The sequence below is a fragment of the Onychostoma macrolepis genome, chromosome 14 (assembly GCF_012432095.1).
Source record: "Onychostoma macrolepis isolate SWU-2019 chromosome 14, ASM1243209v1, whole genome shotgun sequence".
NCBI lineage: Eukaryota > Metazoa > Chordata > Actinopteri > Cypriniformes > Cyprinidae > Onychostoma > Onychostoma macrolepis.
Genome location: NC_081168.1, coordinates 29,955,324 through 29,973,859, shown reverse-complemented (window position 1 = coordinate 29,973,859; position 18,536 = coordinate 29,955,324). Strand labels below are relative to the sequence as shown.

At 37.1% G+C, this 18,536-nt stretch overlaps 1 protein-coding gene across 2 annotated transcripts; it reads left to right on the top strand.

Annotated features, from left to right (window-relative positions):
• The first annotated feature begins 1,936 nt into the window (after positions 1–1,936).
• On the top strand, positions 1,937–17,283 carry LOC131553786 (nuclear factor 7, brain-like). 2 transcript variants are annotated; one of them, XM_058798672.1, is made up of 6 exons: positions 1,937–2,536; positions 2,809–2,904; positions 2,993–3,223; positions 3,377–3,399; positions 3,482–3,600; positions 11,611–17,283. In XM_058798672.1, the coding sequence occupies exons 1-6, from the start codon at positions 2,141–2,143 to the stop codon at positions 12,153–12,155; spliced, it is 1,410 nt and encodes a 469-aa protein (XP_058654655.1). In that variant the 5' UTR covers positions 1,937–2,140; the 3' UTR covers positions 12,156–17,283. The 2 variants fall into 2 exon arrangements, with proteins under 2 accessions (XP_058654655.1, XP_058654656.1); XM_058798673.1 differs by lacking the exon at positions 11,611–17,283 and adding an exon at positions 9,023–10,725.
• Positions 17,284–18,536: the final 1,253 nt, after the last annotated feature.

Here is an 18,536-nt window from a genome sequence, read left to right as displayed (position 1 = left end):
AAGAACAAAAAAGCAAGAAAGACTTATGAAGCTTTTTATTACTTTAAATTGTTGTAATTTTACCCCTGGCATGAATTGTTTCACTTTACATATTCTTATGAATGTTTATTTGTTTTTGTTTTTACTTGTTGTGAGTTGTATGCTTGTACAAACCTTTGTATAATTTTTGCATAATAATAATAAAAAAAAAATACTGCTCACAAATCTGTTTTTAGAACAGTAAAAGCTTTTTTACTGTAGGCCTATGGTCGCAATGTTATATTGAGTCACATTTAATAAAAAAAACACTGATAAAAGCAAATATACCCCCACTTTATTGGTATTTAAATAGTATAAATATATGTTTATGTTGAACTTTATTCTTGAACAGCTGGCCCTGTATTAGGCAGGATATAAAAAGTGTTTCTGTTGCTCATGAAAACATTTCTGAAACGTCTGTGCATTTGACAAATATTGCATGTTATTCACTTCATCTGTGATAAGAGTATGCAAACACCGCGAAAGCAGCATCACTACCGGGAGCAGAAAGATCCGACTTCAGGGGCAAGTTCAGGCTCACACCGGTGCCCAACGTTTTGCTACGGTTTCCGGGTTGAACGGTGTGCAACAGGGTTTGAGATAAGTTTTCTCTTGTTTGGTGGGTGTGTCAAAAATGTCAGCCCAATCAGCAGCAACTTGTATATAAACCACGCGGTATTAAAGAGACAGCTCGCACAATGGGTCCGAGTGAAGTCATTAGGTGTTCGACTTGAAGCGGCGCTGCGCAGAATGATCAGTGTACAACATCAAAGTACCGCGAGAGCGATTCGAAAGCATAAGGATCCATCTGCTCTCTTATTGCTCTCGCGGTACTTCGATGTCATACACTGATCATTCTGCGCAGCGCCGCTTCAAGTCGAACACACCTATTTAATATGTGTCCGCTGCAGCTCAGTATACACAACAATTGAAGATATTAGAAGACATGTTTGTCGTAAGAGTTTTATAGTAACATAGCATATGTTACATGATGATGATGAATTTGTAAGTAATTGTAATTAACATCTAAATAAATTCACAAGAGCAAGTATATTGTTTGCACATGTTTATTTACATTAAAGGCAAAATAACTGATATAATAAGAGCAAAAGTATAGATCTGGAACTTCTTTAAGTCTGTCTAAATATCATGCAGTAACTGCAATGTCTTCTGGTCCATATCCTTTCCTTAGGAAGGTGTGCTAGACATATTTGCTATTGTATTGTGGGTGACACTCGCATAAACGTTTCTATCCTCCTCTGATTATATAATGGTAAATATTACAATATCATAGCACAACAACAGTGATCATCAATAATGATAAGCCTAATACTCACTATAAAAATAATAAGGTCATATAGATCATAACACAGTCTCGGAGGTAAGAAGTGGATTATCCTTCATCTGAAATTTTTGTCTTTTCATCCTGAAATGCGAGGCAAATGTTGGATCACAATCATTAGCAACCACAGTTTCCACAAATCCTTCACTCGATTGGGATGTTCTCTTTTATTCTGGACAGCAAGGGCAGTGACTGTAACATCGAGCGTATTTTGCAGTATTAAACACGTATTTATACAGATTTCATCAGGCTCTGAAAATTCTTCAAAAAGAACACAAAGAATGATCTTCTCAGCTGCCGTAGTTGCAGCTCTTGCGTAATTAGAACAGGGTGTTCAACGCATCACCGTTTCCGTTTAATAAACGTTTTGCACCGTTTTTTCGTGGATGAACGCAGCCTCCGCTTTCAGTTCCGCCCCCGACTGCAAGCGGCTGCTCTCGCCGATAGGTCTGTGCGGTGCGAACGCACCTCTTATCTCTTTCTGCAACCATGATGCCTGGACATCCGGAATGTTTACAAACCTATGATTGGTCATCAGAAACTCCACCCTCTTACAACCTTTTACCCTACCAGGACGTGACTAGACTTATGATTTCTCCTTTGCATATCATACAGAAAGCTTAAAAGGAGTGTTGTGGAGATCAGAGGAGGACACTATAAATGAGGATTTTGGTGAAGTGTTTTGAAGAGATTTTGATTTTGATTGTAATTGTTATTTACTTTTCAAAGCAAAGTTCAGAAAGTGAAAGTAAATTGTAAGTCGTTGCAGAAGAAGAGGAAATGGACTCAAAATCTGTGGAAGAGCTTTCTTGTCCCGTGTGCTGTGAAATTTTCAAGGATCCTATTATTCTGTCCTGTAGTCACAGTATTTGTAAAGAGTGTCTTCAACAGTTCTGGAAGACCAAGAAAACTCAGGAGTGTCCCGTCTGCAGAACAAGATCCTCAAAACAAGATCCTCTGTGTAATCTAGTGTTAAAAAACTTGTGTGATTCACTGATAAAGGAGAGAAATGAGAGGCGTTCATCAGGATCTGAGGAGATCTGCAGTTTACACAGTGAGAAACTCAAACTCTTCTGTCTGGAGGACAAACAGCCGGTGTGTTTAGTGTGCAGAGACTCAGAGAAACATGTCAATCACACATTCAGACCCATCAGAGAAGTGGTTTCATCTTACAAGGTAAGACCAATTTCTTTCTTCTCATTTGCTAAGTAGTAAGCACAGTGCTTTGATATTAATATTTGTGTATGCAATAGATCAGTTGTGTATACAATTGAATATTCATCCTTTACAAGTTAAATATTTTAAAAATATATCTGTCCTGCAAAAGTTTGGCACAAATGGAACTGTTTCCTTAGAATGACCATACAACATATTAATATAATTAACAATACAAACATAATAAAGCTCTTAGCTACATAAGTTTAACAGATTTCCATCTTAACTTGTAGGAGGAACTGAATACAGCTCTGACATCTTTACAAAATAAGCTTGAAAATGCAGACGAAATGAAAGAAGAGTGTGATAAAACAGTGCAACACATCAAGGTGAGGATATGGAGTAAAGAGTTATGATGGTCATTAGTGCAGTGAGTGTTAAAGCAGAGCTGACTGAAGTGAATGTATGTGATTTCAGTCTCAAGCTGAGCACACAGAGCGTCAGATTAAAGAGGAGTTTGAGAAGCTTCATCAGTTTCTCAGAGATGAAGAAGAAGCTACAATCACTGCACTGAGAGAGGAAGAGGAGCAGAAGCAGCAGATGATGAAGGAGAAGCTGGAGGAGATGAACAGACACATCTCAGCTCTTTCACACACAATCAAAGACACGGAGGAGATGATGAAAGCCAGCGACGTCTGCTTTCTGAAGGTGACAACTGAATTCAGCTTCATTGTTTGTGCACAAAACAACATGTCAATTACCTAATCAATGATTAAACTTTTAATTTGAATAGAGAGAAAATTAACGGTTATGAGCATTTGATAAGATATGAAAATTATTTTTTTTAACTCTATTTTCCAGGACTTTAGCATCACAATAAAAAGGTAAGTTGAGCTGCTGGTGTTTCTTCTCTCAGTGGATCTGAACTCAAATCCTCTGCAGTTCTGATCCTGAATGTTCTTCCAGAGTCCAGATCTCACAGCCGGATCCACAGATGAGTTCTGGAGCTTTGATTCATGTCCCACATTACTTGAGTAACCTGCGGTTCAGAGTCTGGAAGAAGATGCAGGAGACTCTCAAACACAGTGAGTCTCCAAACACCAGAACAAAAGATGAAATAGTTCAGATATAAACAAAGACAGACAGATTAACATTTGATAGGAATTAGTGCTGTCAAAATTTTTCAAATTAACACGTTAAAAATATTTAACACAGTTAATGCAGGGGCGGGGTCTAGGGTTGGCCTCCTCACTCACAACTGCTGCTTCTGTCTCTTTTTTTCTTGAAAAGAATTGCGTTTATTTAGTAGGGCTGTGTATCACCAGCAAAGTCACGATATGATATGTATCACAATACAGGACTGCACTGAATTTCACCTCAGCAGAATTTAGTAAAACAGCTGTTTATTAAACACTGCATACTATAGGGCCATTGCTAACTATTGGCAGAGCCGGCAGTTGACGTCTGCATTATGAAGGGCCTCCATGACTGCACCACAGTACAATATAGATAATGGCATATGTTTCATGTTTACATTGGGCACTCCCCACTAGGTACAATATTCTGATTACTTGACTTTTGATGTCCCCAAAACCTTCAAATTGGCTGTTATTATGCCTCTCATTAAAAAACCACAACTTGGCCCCAAAGATCTAGTTAATTACAGACCGATCTCGAATCTCCCTTTTCTGTCAAAGATACTAGAAAAGGTAGTATCCTCACAATTATATTCCTTCTTAGAGAAAAATGGTATCTGTGAGGAATTCCAATCAGGATTTAGATCGTATCATAGTACTGAGACTGCTCTCATTAGAGTTACAAATGACCTGCTTCTATCATCTGATCGTGGTTGTATCTCTTTATTAGTTCTACTGATCTTAGCGCCATGCTCGACACTATCGACCACAACATTCTTTTGAATAGACTAGAAAACTTTGTTGGCATTAGTGGAAGTGCGTTAGCGTGGTTCAAATCGTACTTATCTGACCGCCATCAGTTCGTAGCAGTGAATGAAGAGGTATCATATCGATCACAAGTGCAGTATGGAGTACCTCAAGGCTCAGTACTAGGGCCATTACTTTTCACGCTTTACATGTTACCCTTGGGAGATATTATCAGGAGACATGGTGTTAGCTTTCACTGTTATGCTGATGATACTCAGCTCTATATTTCTTCGCGGCCCGGTGAAACACACCAAATTGAAAAACTAACGGAATGCATAGTCAATATAAAAAACTGGATGACGAGTAATTTCTTACTGCTAAATTCTGAAAAAACAGAGGTGTTAATTATCAGACCTAAAAACACCACATGTACCTAGGTGTGCTGTTTGATAGCAATCTTTCATTTGAAAGCCATGTTTCTAGCATCTCAAAAACATATCTAAATTGCGACCTACGCTCTCAACGTCAAATGCAGAAATAGTAATTCATGCGTTTTATGACCTCAAGGTTAGACTATTTTAATGCTTTATTGGGTGGTTGTTCTGCTCGCTTGGTCAACAAACTACAGTTGGTCCAGAATGCAGCAGCTAGAGTCCTTACTAGAACCAGGAAGTATGACCATATTAGCCCGGTTCTATCAACACTGCACTGGCTGCCTATCAAACATCGGATAGATTTTAAAATCTTGTTAATTACTTATAAAGCCCTGAATGGTTTAGCTCCTTAGTACTTGAGCGAGCTCTTATCGCATTATAGTCCTCCACGTCCGCTGCGTTCTCAAAACTCTGGCCGTTTGATAATACCTAGAATATCAAAATCGACTGCGGGCGGCAGATCCTTTTCCTTTTAGCGCCCAAACTCTGGAACAATCTACCTAACACTGTTCGGGAGGCAGACACACTCTGTCAGTTTAAATCTAGATTAAAGACCCATCTCTTTAGCCTGGCTTACACATAACACATTAATACGCTTCTATTATTCAAATCCGTTAAAGGATTGTTAGGCTGCATTAATTAGATCAACCGGAACCGGGAACACTCCCCATAACACACAATGTACTCGTTACATCGTAAGAAGAATGGCATCTACGCTAATATTTGTCTGTTTCTTTCTTATTCTGTTTCTCAGTCCGTATCCAATCAGATCAGAGCCCCTGAGACATAAATTTTAATTATAATAAACAAAGAAATATATATTATAAAAATACACTGAGAAACAATAAATGCATTAAACTATACATTACAATTATAACAAATTAATAAATCATATAAATATTGTTAATAATAACCTTCAAATAATGAATAAAACACAAATATAACAAATACATTAAATTATAAATTAAAATGCTCCATCGGGACAAGACCATGGGAATCAGATAAGCCCTTTACACAATCTGACATGGCTGCTGTTGGAAGTGAACTGTGGGTTTCGTCTGGTCAGAGGAGAACTGGCCCCCGACTGAGCCTGGTTTCTCCCAAGGTTTTTTTCTCCATTCTGTCACAGAGGGAGTTTTGGTTTCTTGCTGCTGTCGCCTCTGGCTTGCTCATTTGGGGACACTTAATTTCTAGTGATTATCGTCTATTTGATATAATAGATACTATTTAAACTAAACTGAGCTAGACAATGGCATCTCTGAATTCAATAATGAAATGCCATTAACTGAAAATTGAGTGTTTAATCTTATCATTACACATTACTGACACTCTATCCTCCAATTTGATACTGTTAAGTGCTTTGACACAATCTGTATTGTTAAAAGCGCTATATAAATAAAGGTGACTTGACTTGTATCTTGTTTTTAAGCCCATAAATAATAATGTACTCGTTCTAATAAATGTATTTTGTAATGTACTCATATTAATATATTAAAAAATCATCTTAACATTGCTGGTAGGTTATTATATAATTAACGCACTCTCTACATTTAAAAAATAAAAATTAGAAGAGTTATAAACTAATGCGCTGTCTTCACTGTATCTAACTCACGCTCAGCACACAGACATTCAGTAACACAAATTTTTAGCGCTTCCCCGCAATTTTATGAATAAAATAGCTTAATGGCTCAAGAACTAAATTACCTTTCTCAACAAGGAGCTGGTAACATCATTGTTTCTAAAGGAATTAAAGTCACAGCTTCTCTGTTAATAGTGAAATGCGGCAAAACGGTGGTAATTCATACATGCATACACAGCCTCTCTCTTTCTCTCTTTCTCTCTCTCTCTCTCGTAAATGAACACTTGATGAATTACACTTTTCTGAGAATAGAATATTTAAGTGGAGATCTCTAAACTGCAAGCTAACCGGTGCTTTCAGAAAGCAAGCACGTTTATCCACATTGGAGAGAGCGCACGTACACATGGTTGGCAGGTTGACCAAAACAAGTAATACACTTTGCAGATATTTCCGTATTGGGCAAGTGGGAAGCTCTGTTTCAGGGATTACGTCTCTTTATATCAGGCAACCCAGTTGTGTTCCTTTGCGGCCAGATTAAACCATGTTGTAGCCTATATATTATCCTCTATTCATTATTTTTTAGAAACGTTGCACTTTTCTACTCCATTTTAAACGGTGTTCTTGTATTCAAGTTAAGCGCGGTCCACTGCTGTACGCGTGCCACAATATCGATATAGGGACAGCTGTCTCTGTGACAATACATCGTCGTATCGATGTATTGAACACAGCATTATTATTTAGACTCAGAATGTCTTTATGACCACATCAAACAGGAGACTTTTCAGATGCGCACTCCACTTTCCCTCAGTGCCAGGTGCGAGTCAAACGAGCACGGAGACTGTATCGGTGATGAGGAGCTTCAGCAGAACAACAGTGAACTGCGGTCAGATGAGATGTTGTCAGGCCATATGTTAGTAAAAACGAATTTTGCTGCCAATCCAGAGCCTGCTCACGTCACGTCTGCTACTCCAGGGCTCCTCCAGAGTCTTCTCACGTCACGTCTGCTACTCCAGGGCCTCCAGTTTTTACTTGTACTGTCTGTTCTCTAACTGAATTAAATGATTTTTATTACTATAAAAAAAAGTGGTGTCAAGGTGGGAAAGCGGTTTTATGGCTTAACACCAGGTAACACCGGTAATACCGACTACCGTCCGCAACATATAAGCTTATTTATTATAATACAATATAACATGGTTTAAAAAAAGGAGTATCAACCTCTGCCGATGAAAAACTCTCTGCCTGTTCTATCACAGTAAAGTGGTCTGTCCATGTCGCTGCTCCGCCATGGCTTCCTACGCTGCTTACTCCGCCATGAATTTCTGCTCTGCCGGCTCCGCCATGGCTCCCTGCTCCTCTGGATCTGATCCATGGCCCCCTGCTCCTCTTGATCTGATCCATGGCCCAGGGCCTCCATTTATGCAAAAAGTCTGCATCTGATCCATGGCCCAGGACCTCCATTGTTCCACTGTCTTCCACTGCTCCACGGTCCAGGGCCTCCAGTGCTTCACAGTCCATAAGTAGAGACTTTAAGACCTGAGGGGGGTCAGAAAAAGTAAAGAGTTGATTACGATGTGTGTCAGATCCCCTTCACATTCAGTAGCGGCAGCTCTTAAAGTAATAGCAGCCAAATAACCTAATAACCAGTCTGTTAATCAAAGAACAAAATAAAAAAGAGGAAATCAATAACTTTTGTAGCTTTAAGGATTCATCTATATTTAATTTAGAATTTAGTGTTTGATAACTTTATTCAATTTCTGTATATTTCCTACTTGCTGAAGGGCACAGGATGCTAAACATTTATTGTAATGGGTTTGTGTGAAGATTGTTTTAATGAGCTGAAAAAATGCACGTCACACCTCTGTTTATCAATTTGCACTGGCTACCAATAGCTGCTCGCAAAAAATTCAAGGCATTGATGTTTACCTTCAAAACCACCACTGGCACTGCACCCCTTTACCTAAATTCATTACTTCAGACTTATGTGCTCTCTATAAGCTTGCATTCTGCAAGTGAACATCGCTTTATTGTGCCATCCCAGAGAGGCACAGAATCACTTTCACCGACTTTTAAATGAAATATTCCCTCCTGGTGGAATGAACTCAATCCGAGCAGATTATCTTCAAGAATTGGCTAAAAACACATATTTTCCATCTTTATTTGACCCTCTAACTCTAACACTCTCTATTCATTTTCTATATTCTAATTCTTATATATATATATATATATATATATATATATATATATATATATATATATATATAGCGCCCTCCACCATTATTGGCACCCCTGGTTAGATGTGTTAAAAGCTGTAAAATAAATTAAATTTTTATTGCAGCAGCATAATCTCAAACTGAACATTTCTGAAAAATCTAATCTTTAACTCAAGTGAATTAGAAAAAAATAAATAATCCATGACTAAAAAAATTATTGTTTTTATAAAATCACCTGTTCCACAATTCCTAACACTCCTAACAATTCCTATAAAATAAATGTAATTGAAGCATTTTTGTAATTTTTACTGTAGTTTTTAAAGTTGATCAGAGTATCTAGAAACTTTTAATTAGTAATTCATGACTTTCTGTTTCCCTGTGGTATAAATATGACGTGACAGAGGCCTATTTCTCTCATCCACTCTTCAACATGGGAAAGACAAGAGAACACCCCATTCAAGTAAGGCAGATGCGTGTCGACCTTCATAAGTCAGGCAATGGCTACAAGAAAATAGCCACTCGCCTAAACTTGCCCATATCTACAGTCAGAGGAATCATTAAGAAGTTTAAAACAACTGGAATAGTGACAAACAATGCTGGACGAGGACCCAAGTTTATCTTGCCACTACGCACAGTGAGGAGGATGGTAAGAGACGTAAAAAAATCTCCAAAGCTCACTGTTAGAGAACTGCATTAAAGAGTGGCATCTTGGGGTCACAAAGTCTCCATAACAACCATCAGACGCTATCTACATGCCAACGAGCTGTTTGGGAGGCATGCAATGAAAAAGCCTTTTCTCACCTACAATCACAAACGTAAAGATCTGGAGTTTGCTAAGCGGTACTGGGACTTCAACTGGGACCGTGTGCTTTGGTCAGATGAGACTAAGATAGAGGTTTTTGGCAACAAAACACTCTAAGTGGGTCTGGCGTAAAACAAAAGATGAGTATGCGGAAAAGCACCTCATGCCCACTGTGAAGTATGGTGGAGGATCTGTGATGCTGTGGGCCAGTTTCTTTTCCAAATGCCCTGGGAACCTTGTTAGGGTGCATGGCATCATGAACTCTTTGAAATACCAGGACATTTGAAATCAAAACCAGATGGCCTCTGCCAGAAAGCTGAAGATGGGTCGTCATTGGATCTTTCAGCAGGATAATGCAAAAATCTAGAAATCTAGATAAAAATGGTTCAGCAGACACAAAATCAAGCTCCTCCCATGGCCATCTCAGTTCCCAGACCTCAACCCAATTGAAAACCAGTGGGGTGAACTGAAGAGGAGAGTGAGAGAGGACCCAGGACTCAGGATGATCTAGAAAGATTGTGCAAAGAGGAATGGTCAAAGATCCCCCTCTCTTGTATTCTCCAATCTTGTGGAATGTTATAGGAGGATATTAAGTGCTGTCTTGTTGGCAAAAGGGGGTTGTACAAAGTATTAACATCAGGGGTGCCAATAATTGTGGCACACATGATTTCATGTAAAAAAACAAAATAATATAAATAAATTCTTAATGTGGGATTTTTTTCCACTGAATAAATGTACTTCAATTAAAGATTGGATTTTTCTCTCTTTTTTTTTTTTATATTGTTTAAAAACAAAAATAATTTATTAAGTACCGCCAAGGCAACAAAGTAGTGGCTCAAGAAGAAGCACATTAAGGTCCTGGAGTGGCCTAGCCAGTCTCCAGACCTTAATCCCATAAAAAATCTGTGGAGGGAGCTGAAACTTCGAGTTTCCAAGAGACAGCTAAGAAACCTTAATGATTTATAGAGGATCTGTAAAGAGGAGTGGACCAAAATCCCTCCTGAGATGTGTGCAAACCTGGTGACCAGCTACAATAAAACATCTTACCTCTGTGCTTGCCAACAAGGGTTTCTGCAACAAGTATTAAGTCATGTTTTGCTTGTATGCTGCTTTGTTCTGGATTTTTTTGTTTGATATTCTGTCAGTTAAAATAAACCTACCATAAAAATGATTTTTTTTTTTTAAGTGGGCAAACTTACAAAATCAGCAGGGGATCAAATAATTATTTTCCCCACTGTATGTGTGTGTGTGTGTGTGTGTGTGTGTGTGTGTATATATATATATATATATATATATATATATATATATATATATATAACGATTAATCGCGATTAATCGCATCCAAAATAAAAGTTTTGTTTATATAATATATCTGTGTGTACTGTGTATATTTATTATGTGTATATAAAGACACACCCATACAGTATATATTCTGAAAATATTTACATGTATTTACATGTATATATTTATATTAATATAATTAATATGATATATAAATATATTTAATATATAAACATAACACATTTTTCTTAAATACATACATACATGGGTGTGTATTCATATATACATAATAAATATACACAATACACACACATATATTATGTACACAAAAACTTTTATTTTGGATGCGATTAATCGCGATTAATCGTTGTCCAGCACTAATATATATACATACTTAAATATATATACACTACATGTACTGTGTTTGGCTAACCGAGACATGTTATAGCACTTGCATATTATTGCTGTTTTGTTGGTTTTGATTGCTACTATTGTCATCATTTGTAAGTCACTTTGGATAAAAGCATCTGCTAAATGACTAAATGTGAATGTTGTTTCTACATTAATTTGAAGATTGAATGTGAAATTATTGCAATATAAAAGTATATTTAAAAACTTTAATGTTAGGTGGGATTAATTGTGTGGGATTCATTTCAGAAAAAAATGTACGATTAATTCGATTTTTTTTTAAATCGATTGACAGCACTATTAGGAATATTTAATAATAACTATGGATTTGAAGTGAATTTGAACTGTATTTTATAAGATCATCAGATCATACAGACATGTCAAACTCATAATGACTACAAAACAGTCTTTTCCTCACGGTGTACGTTTATGTATTTAAATTTACATTTCTAATCCCCTCATATTTGATCCTCTAATCTGATTTTATTCTCTTCGCAGCTCCATTGACTCTAGATCCAAACACAGAAGGTCATTGGCTCACACTCTCTGCTGATCTGACCAGTGTGTCGTACAATGATTTGCGTCAAAATCTTCCTGATAATCTGGAGAGGTTTGACTTTTATCCATGTGTTCTGGGATCTGAGGGCTTTAACTCAGGAGCACACTGCTGGGATGTGGAGGTTGGAGACAATACATACTGGAGTCTTGGAATAACCACAGCATCAAACCAAAGGAAGGGAGAGGTTTTCTTTAACACTGATGTCTGGTACTTTCGGTACATAAACAGCGAATACTACTCACAATCCCCAGATCAACCCTCGACTCACGTTACAGCTAAAGAGAAGCTGCAGCGTGTGAGAGTTCAGCTGGACTGTGACGGAGGAAAGGTGTCCTTCTCTGATCCTCTAACTAACATTTGTCTGTGCTCATTCACAACAACCTTCACTGAGACTGTCTTTCCATTCTTATATAATCGCTGCGCAACTTTGCCTCTGAGGATCTTACCAGTTAAACTGATTGTAACAACAGAAAATCACAATTAATTCTGCTAATTCTGAATCTAAATCTGTTTTTTTTTTTTTGTTTGTTTGTTTTTAAAACAACAACACTGTAATCAGTGGGAAATGGGTCTCATTCTTCAGTCACATTTAAATTAATTGTACACGAAGATATAGATTATATAGAAATTAAAGAATAATTACGGTAACACTTTATTTTAAGAACCAATTCTCACTATTTAGTTGTTTATTAGCATGCATATTACAAGCATGGCTGTTTATTAGTACTTATAAAGCACATGTTAATGTCTTATTCTGCATGACCATATTTTAGATCCTTAATCATAACTCATTCCTGAATTTAACAACTACCTTAGCGAATCCGTATTCGGAAAGGCGCAGAAAACATGGGGGGACATGGTTAGCCACTTGCTAGCAGTAGCCTGTTACATTACAGTACATAAAATTTCACTTACCACATAAACAGAGAGGTAAGGAGAGATGACCGATAGGACGATGGTGAATGATTTGCAGATCCTGAGCAACACTGACAAACATCTAATCTTGTGAAATGTGTCGTAAGTAGTGCCGCTCCGTAGTAGATTAGGCTCCATGTGATCGTGAAACTAAAAAGAAAACGTGCATTCATAAGTGATTTCAATGTCCCGCATATTAATAACGGCTCCCTGAAAGCACTGAAATATATTTATCTCGTATATATCATATTTATTCCCTTTACGGTTGCCGTAATACACATCATTACCTTTCCGAATACCGTATTCGGATTTGGGCACATCCCTATTACTAACTATTAATAAGCAGCAAATTATGAGTTTATTGAGGCAAAAGTTGTAGCTAATAGTTAGTTAATAGTGAGAATTGGACCATATAATAAAGTGTGACCTAAAATTACATTAGTTAATTGGTTGTGAGAAAATATCAACACAGGAACTGAAACTGTGCTCATCAAACTCTCTATAGAATTGATATAAGGTGTGAACATTGTATAGTCTAATAAAGTATATTTGAGTATTAACAGTGTTGTTGTCTAACCCATGATTTAACAAATATAAATTCAGTGCTACAGTAAATATGAGTATTCATCAGGGGTAGCCAATCCTACTCCTGGAAAGCTACCTTTCTGCAGAGTTCAGCTAAAACCCTGCTCCAACACACCTGCCTGTAATCTTTAAGTAAATTTAAACATAGGTTAGATTATTATAATTGTTTAAACAGTTTTGAGTTGTAAGGATCCACCCGCTAGTCCAAACAACGGAATCCAGCGGCCTGGTCGAAGGCTTAGTGCATGTTCGGTCTTTTACTTGCGCTTCTGAATTTATCAGGATTTAGTTTCAATTTTGACCTAGCTCCAATTCTGATCTGACTCCAATTCCAAGTGATCATTAAATTTAGACTAATTAAAAAGTGATCACAAATATCGCTTATATATTAATTTAGATATTTGATTATTCTGACGTGCCTACTGCTCCGTTCATTCACGAGCCTTCAGTTTGATCTATCCTGGCCGTAGATTTGCGGTAACAAAAGCCTCCTCACAGTCTAATAGTCATAATGATTTCAGGACAGTTCAGAATAAATCAAATATAACAATTTATTATTAGTCAGGTAAACGTGTCGTGCCAATTACATAAAACAATAAGAAGCCAATTCAAAAATAAGAAAATACATAATATCAGTTGTTCAAAGATGAATCTAAGAGTAAAATGTTTACCTGAATTCAAGAAGAAAATACATAGTATGGAACATATTAAATACCCTCCACACTACGGGCTGATCTGACTACAAATCGCCCCGACTGATTTGCAACTTTCCCTTAAATACTACCAGAACAAAAGGCTCATAAACATTTATTCTCTGCCCCAAAACAGATTAGATCTGTGTATGGGGGATGAGAAGCCTCAGGAAGAGATGTTCTCACACCTGTAGAGCAATGTTTATCAGGTTTTGAATGGAGACCGCCCACACAACAGAGGTACAGAATTCACTTAAGTTTTCAATATTTCTCATAATACAAGTGACTACTGTGAAATTGAGACCAGTTTACCCATCGCACCGATACCTTTAAAATGATACCAAACATGAAAGAGAAAAACAACAGGTTCACAAGATACATGATATGTGGTATTTGCATATTCTTAATGAACTTTGAGTGAACCCTTTTGGGGAGAAAGAGGGAGATGCAGAGATGGCAGGGTGAAGAAGGGGGTCGTAAATGATCAAAGAAGATAAGTTTGGTTAGGGTGGTGTTGTCTGTTCTCTTTGGAGATCTTTTGTTGTCTTTGGAGATCTCTTCTCCAGGTTAGTTTCATGGTTTTATTGCATGGCATCTGTGAGTTCCTGAGTTAATTTCATAAAGGAAATAATTTCACTCCCTACAGTCCATCCCTTGGTGCCTTGGGGCAAACGTTGAGTGGTACCTAAGGTACCATAAGGAAATTATTTCCGTATGATGTTCATTACTGCCAAAGTCTTTGCAGAGTGGGCAGCACTAGTTGATACATGCAGGAGCGGAGTGGTCACCTGAAAGAACAGCATTAAGGCAGGTTGAGGAAAACACTGCAGAAATCACATCAGTGACATGCCCAGTCTTTTGAGCATAAGCATCCTTTGTTGCTGCAGTCTTTTGGTCAGGTGTGTTTCCACCTGCACTGGCTGTGAAGGTAATCAGTTTGTAGGATTACTTCTTGTATCAGGTCCGTTGAGTTGATCAAGCAAGTTGAAAGTGTCCTTCTATCTGTGTCCAGTGCCGTCTTCCCCAGGATGTTTATCTGACCCACTGAGAAGCCTTCAGTCACCTTCAGGTAGAAGGTGTGATTTGCCAAATTTGTCAGATCTTCATAGGTGAAGGAATCATTTCACTGACGATACTCCAATACATGCAAGACATCTAAACGACTTCTGAATGACCATGCAATAACTAAACACTCATGACTTTGGTGATGTTGTGGGATGAAAAGAGGGTTATAAGATAAACAAAAATACATAAAATAACAATCATGTCAAAAGTGCGAGTGGTAAATAAGGTCTCCATTTTTCAGAGTCAAATATTTAGTGGACAGGTCCCATTCGGTTGCCAGATTGTTTATTACCACTAAATATTGTAATTTGGATGTAGGTTCTTGGTCTGGGTGAATAAAAGGGAAGTAGCAAAATCAGTATAACCAGTATATTTACCAGTGGTATGCATAATTAAAATATGTCACATACTTAAACATAAAAATATACAATTTCATAATTACTATCATAAAATTGTCTATATTGTTTTAATTGCGAAGCATTAATGCAGACCTAAGGTTTCAACTAGGTCAATCAGAGAATGAAATTAACAGAAAGATTTAAAATCTGTAGTTTAACTTTTTCAATCATTCTCTGTGCATTTGATGTGCACACTAAGTCACACTTGATAATGTAAGTTTGAGTGTTCATATCAGATCTCATTTATTTGGATAAATTTGCATTGCCATTAGACATATGCTGCAAACTAGTGGGCCCCCTAGTTCACAACAATGCCAATGATTGGACATGATAAATATTTTGTCTTAAGAGACCAGCTGTATTGCTGAATAGGTCTCATCTTAGAATTTGTAAACATAATTTGAATCAATTGATGTGTGACTGTAGCCATGCAAGTCCTATGCACATTACAGTGTTTACATACAGTACGTTCATAAGACCATACAATTTGCACAATGTTTTAAAATTGCAAAAATGTTTGCCATAATTGAAATTAAATTATAAAAAAATAATTTCCTTTGACCTATATGTATGAAGTCAATAATGCTTGATAGGTTTGAATGATGCGAGTAATTTAGACCTGAATGTCCTTATGTTCAATACCTAGTAAGCATATTGTGCAGTTGCAATAATGAAAGTGTGTTCTGTATGTTTGTGTGTAGGAGATGGGTGATGTCTAGCCTACCATAATCTGTGTTGTAAAATTTTTGTTCCGGCACTACACCGGGAGGTCATGTAACTATTTGTATATTGCTATGAGATGTGAATGGCCCCTTGAAGTATCTACACCCCCGTCTCCTTGTTGTGTGCGTGCAAGTTGTTGTAGGTGGGACCAGGCACTCTTGTGGAATTTGTCCCTCAGAGATGGCAGCAGTCAGTCTGAAAGGGAAACAGACAGAGAGAAAAACAGCCTAATCTTGAGCCTTTTTACAATTTGCTTGAAGACTGGTGGATCTTAATTTTCCTGTAATGGCCACAGCCATACAGTTGTTGCAGATGGTTGTGATCCAAGATTGCATATCATCAGGAGCAAATTTGTTTTAGTTTACAAAGGCATATATCATTATCATGATCATGTTTTGCAAACAAAAGTCCAAAGTAAACAGTGTTAATGGTCAGATCTGGAAGCTAGTGTTTCAGCACCGTCTAAGCATGTTGCACCTTAAGCGGCTGCTACAGCTGAGTTTACGCAGTCTGCTGTGTTACAGGCATCATGACACCCAGATCTGCTGGGAAATTTAACTTCTAAATGCTACTGTTTACATTAGTCAGATCTGTTTTCAGGGCATTAGCTTGCCAGTTCTGGTGCTGCAATGTTAGCTTAGCAATTAATATTTTCTTATTCTCTTCATAAATTTGACCATTTCCATCTCTGCAGTCTGTAAAGACTTGTGAATTTCTGCCTGATTTTAACATTACACACAACTTTAATCACATGTCCAGTAAAAATGAGTTCTCTGATCAGATTCCATATGCGCTGTCCTTCCCAGAGAAGAATAGGGATGGGCGATATGGGCTTAAAAGTATATCATGATATTTCTGGTATTTTATTGCGATAACGATATCAATGACGATAATTCAGGGAATCCTGTTTCTTTAGAGAAAAGTATTATGTTTCCTATTTTTACTCAGAATAGGGTGTTGTGAGCATTACTGAGTACATGTTTTGACTGTTTAATTCACACTGGAAACTCCACATATGTTTATCTATGTTCTTCAATTATGGGTATTTTTTTGATAAGGAAATTATATGTATAATGCAATGCTAATCGACATGGCCTTTATCACTGTATATAATACTATCATTCTGTAATATGAAACCATTTCTGGTCACAAAAAGAAGTTAATTCAAACACTCAACTATGTTATTAAGTTAATTTGGACAAAAAGCATGTCAATAAATGATATCTTTGTTGGACATCAGGTTTGTAAACAGGCTCATACACATGCAAAACTGTATCACACACATGCTACTGTAGTACATTTATTCAAAACGATTTTTTTGTGTGTGTGCACAGTACAGCCCTAACCAAACCAGTTCCAGACTGTAGAAGGAGCTCCTCATCAAGGTTATTATAGTTTTTATATTTTTTTTATTCGTTTTATTTTAATATCGTTTTCAAATTTGCTATGAAATTTAGTTTAGTTTTTATTTGTTTCATTAATATTTTTGTTCGTTTTTTTTTTTTTGTGCGCACATTTTTATTTAGTTTTATATAGTTAGTATCAGTTTTAATTAAAGTATAGCAGAATCAACAGATCACTTCCAGAGTGAAGGCCAAAGAAAGACTTAGCATAATTTAACCTTAGTGAGGCAAACGTTTATAGCGACCAAATTATCCCATGCTGAGATTGATAGATGGTAAAAGTAGCCTATACAAATATACCCCAAAGGATGCAAGCCTTTTTACTAAATAAATCTACACAAGTTGCACTTAATGTCATATCTAATGGTGTGTTGAGATATTTAATATGAAAATAAACGTAGCCTAATTTGGTTATATGTCTTTTTTCTTATTTAACCATAATCGTGATATTGTAACTGTCGTGCCTTGCGCACTTTTCCGTGAACATCCGCATAAATCATAACTGGGACTAATGAAATTCAATAATAACGGCAATCGTAGGCCTATTTAAAGGCTCACATTTGAATATGTTATTTTCTTTATTTATGAAGAATTATAAGCGTGTGTATGATGTGATTTATCCTTTGCATATTTATTTGTTCAAAAGTTTGGCAGTGATCACAAGATGTTATGGCACGTTTTGTATTGTTTACAGAAAGGTGCGTTCTAATTTTTTCTTCTTCTGTTAATTATCATGTTGCGTATCTGTTTTTCTTCAAAACACCAACTTGCCTAATGATGGTTTGATTGCTTGTGTTATATGAGAAAATTAATAAGTTTGCCTACCTGATGTTGTAGATTAATGCGGGTGCGGTTCGGCTCGGGACTCGCGGTCTTTATGTCAAACGGGTCTGGTACAGAAATAAATTAGAGCTGCTGTCGGGTAACGGGTCGGTGTTCTGTTAAGTTCTGCTGGTGCACATTTATCAAACCGGACCCGTGCAGGACTCTGCTTTAAACCGCTTTGCGTCTCTCCGTCAGAGATGCGCCATTTACATGTATTTCCCATACCGCCACACAGCCAAGGGGTGAGAACGTAATGATT

Bases quoted from the DNA above. Each gene is read 5' to 3' on its own strand.
- LOC131553786 (XM_058798672.1), top strand. From the start codon at position 2,141: ATGGACTCAAAATCTGTGGAAGAGCTTTCTTGTCCCGTGTGCTGTGAA. The intron at 2,905-2,992 runs GTGAGGATATGG...ATGTGATTTCAG, and splicing joins AAACAGTGCAACACATCAAG to TCTCAAGCTGAGCACACAGA. The intron at 3,601-11,610 runs GTGAGTCTCCAA...TTCTCTTCGCAG, and splicing joins GCAGGAGACTCTCAAACACA to CTCCATTGACTCTAGATCCA.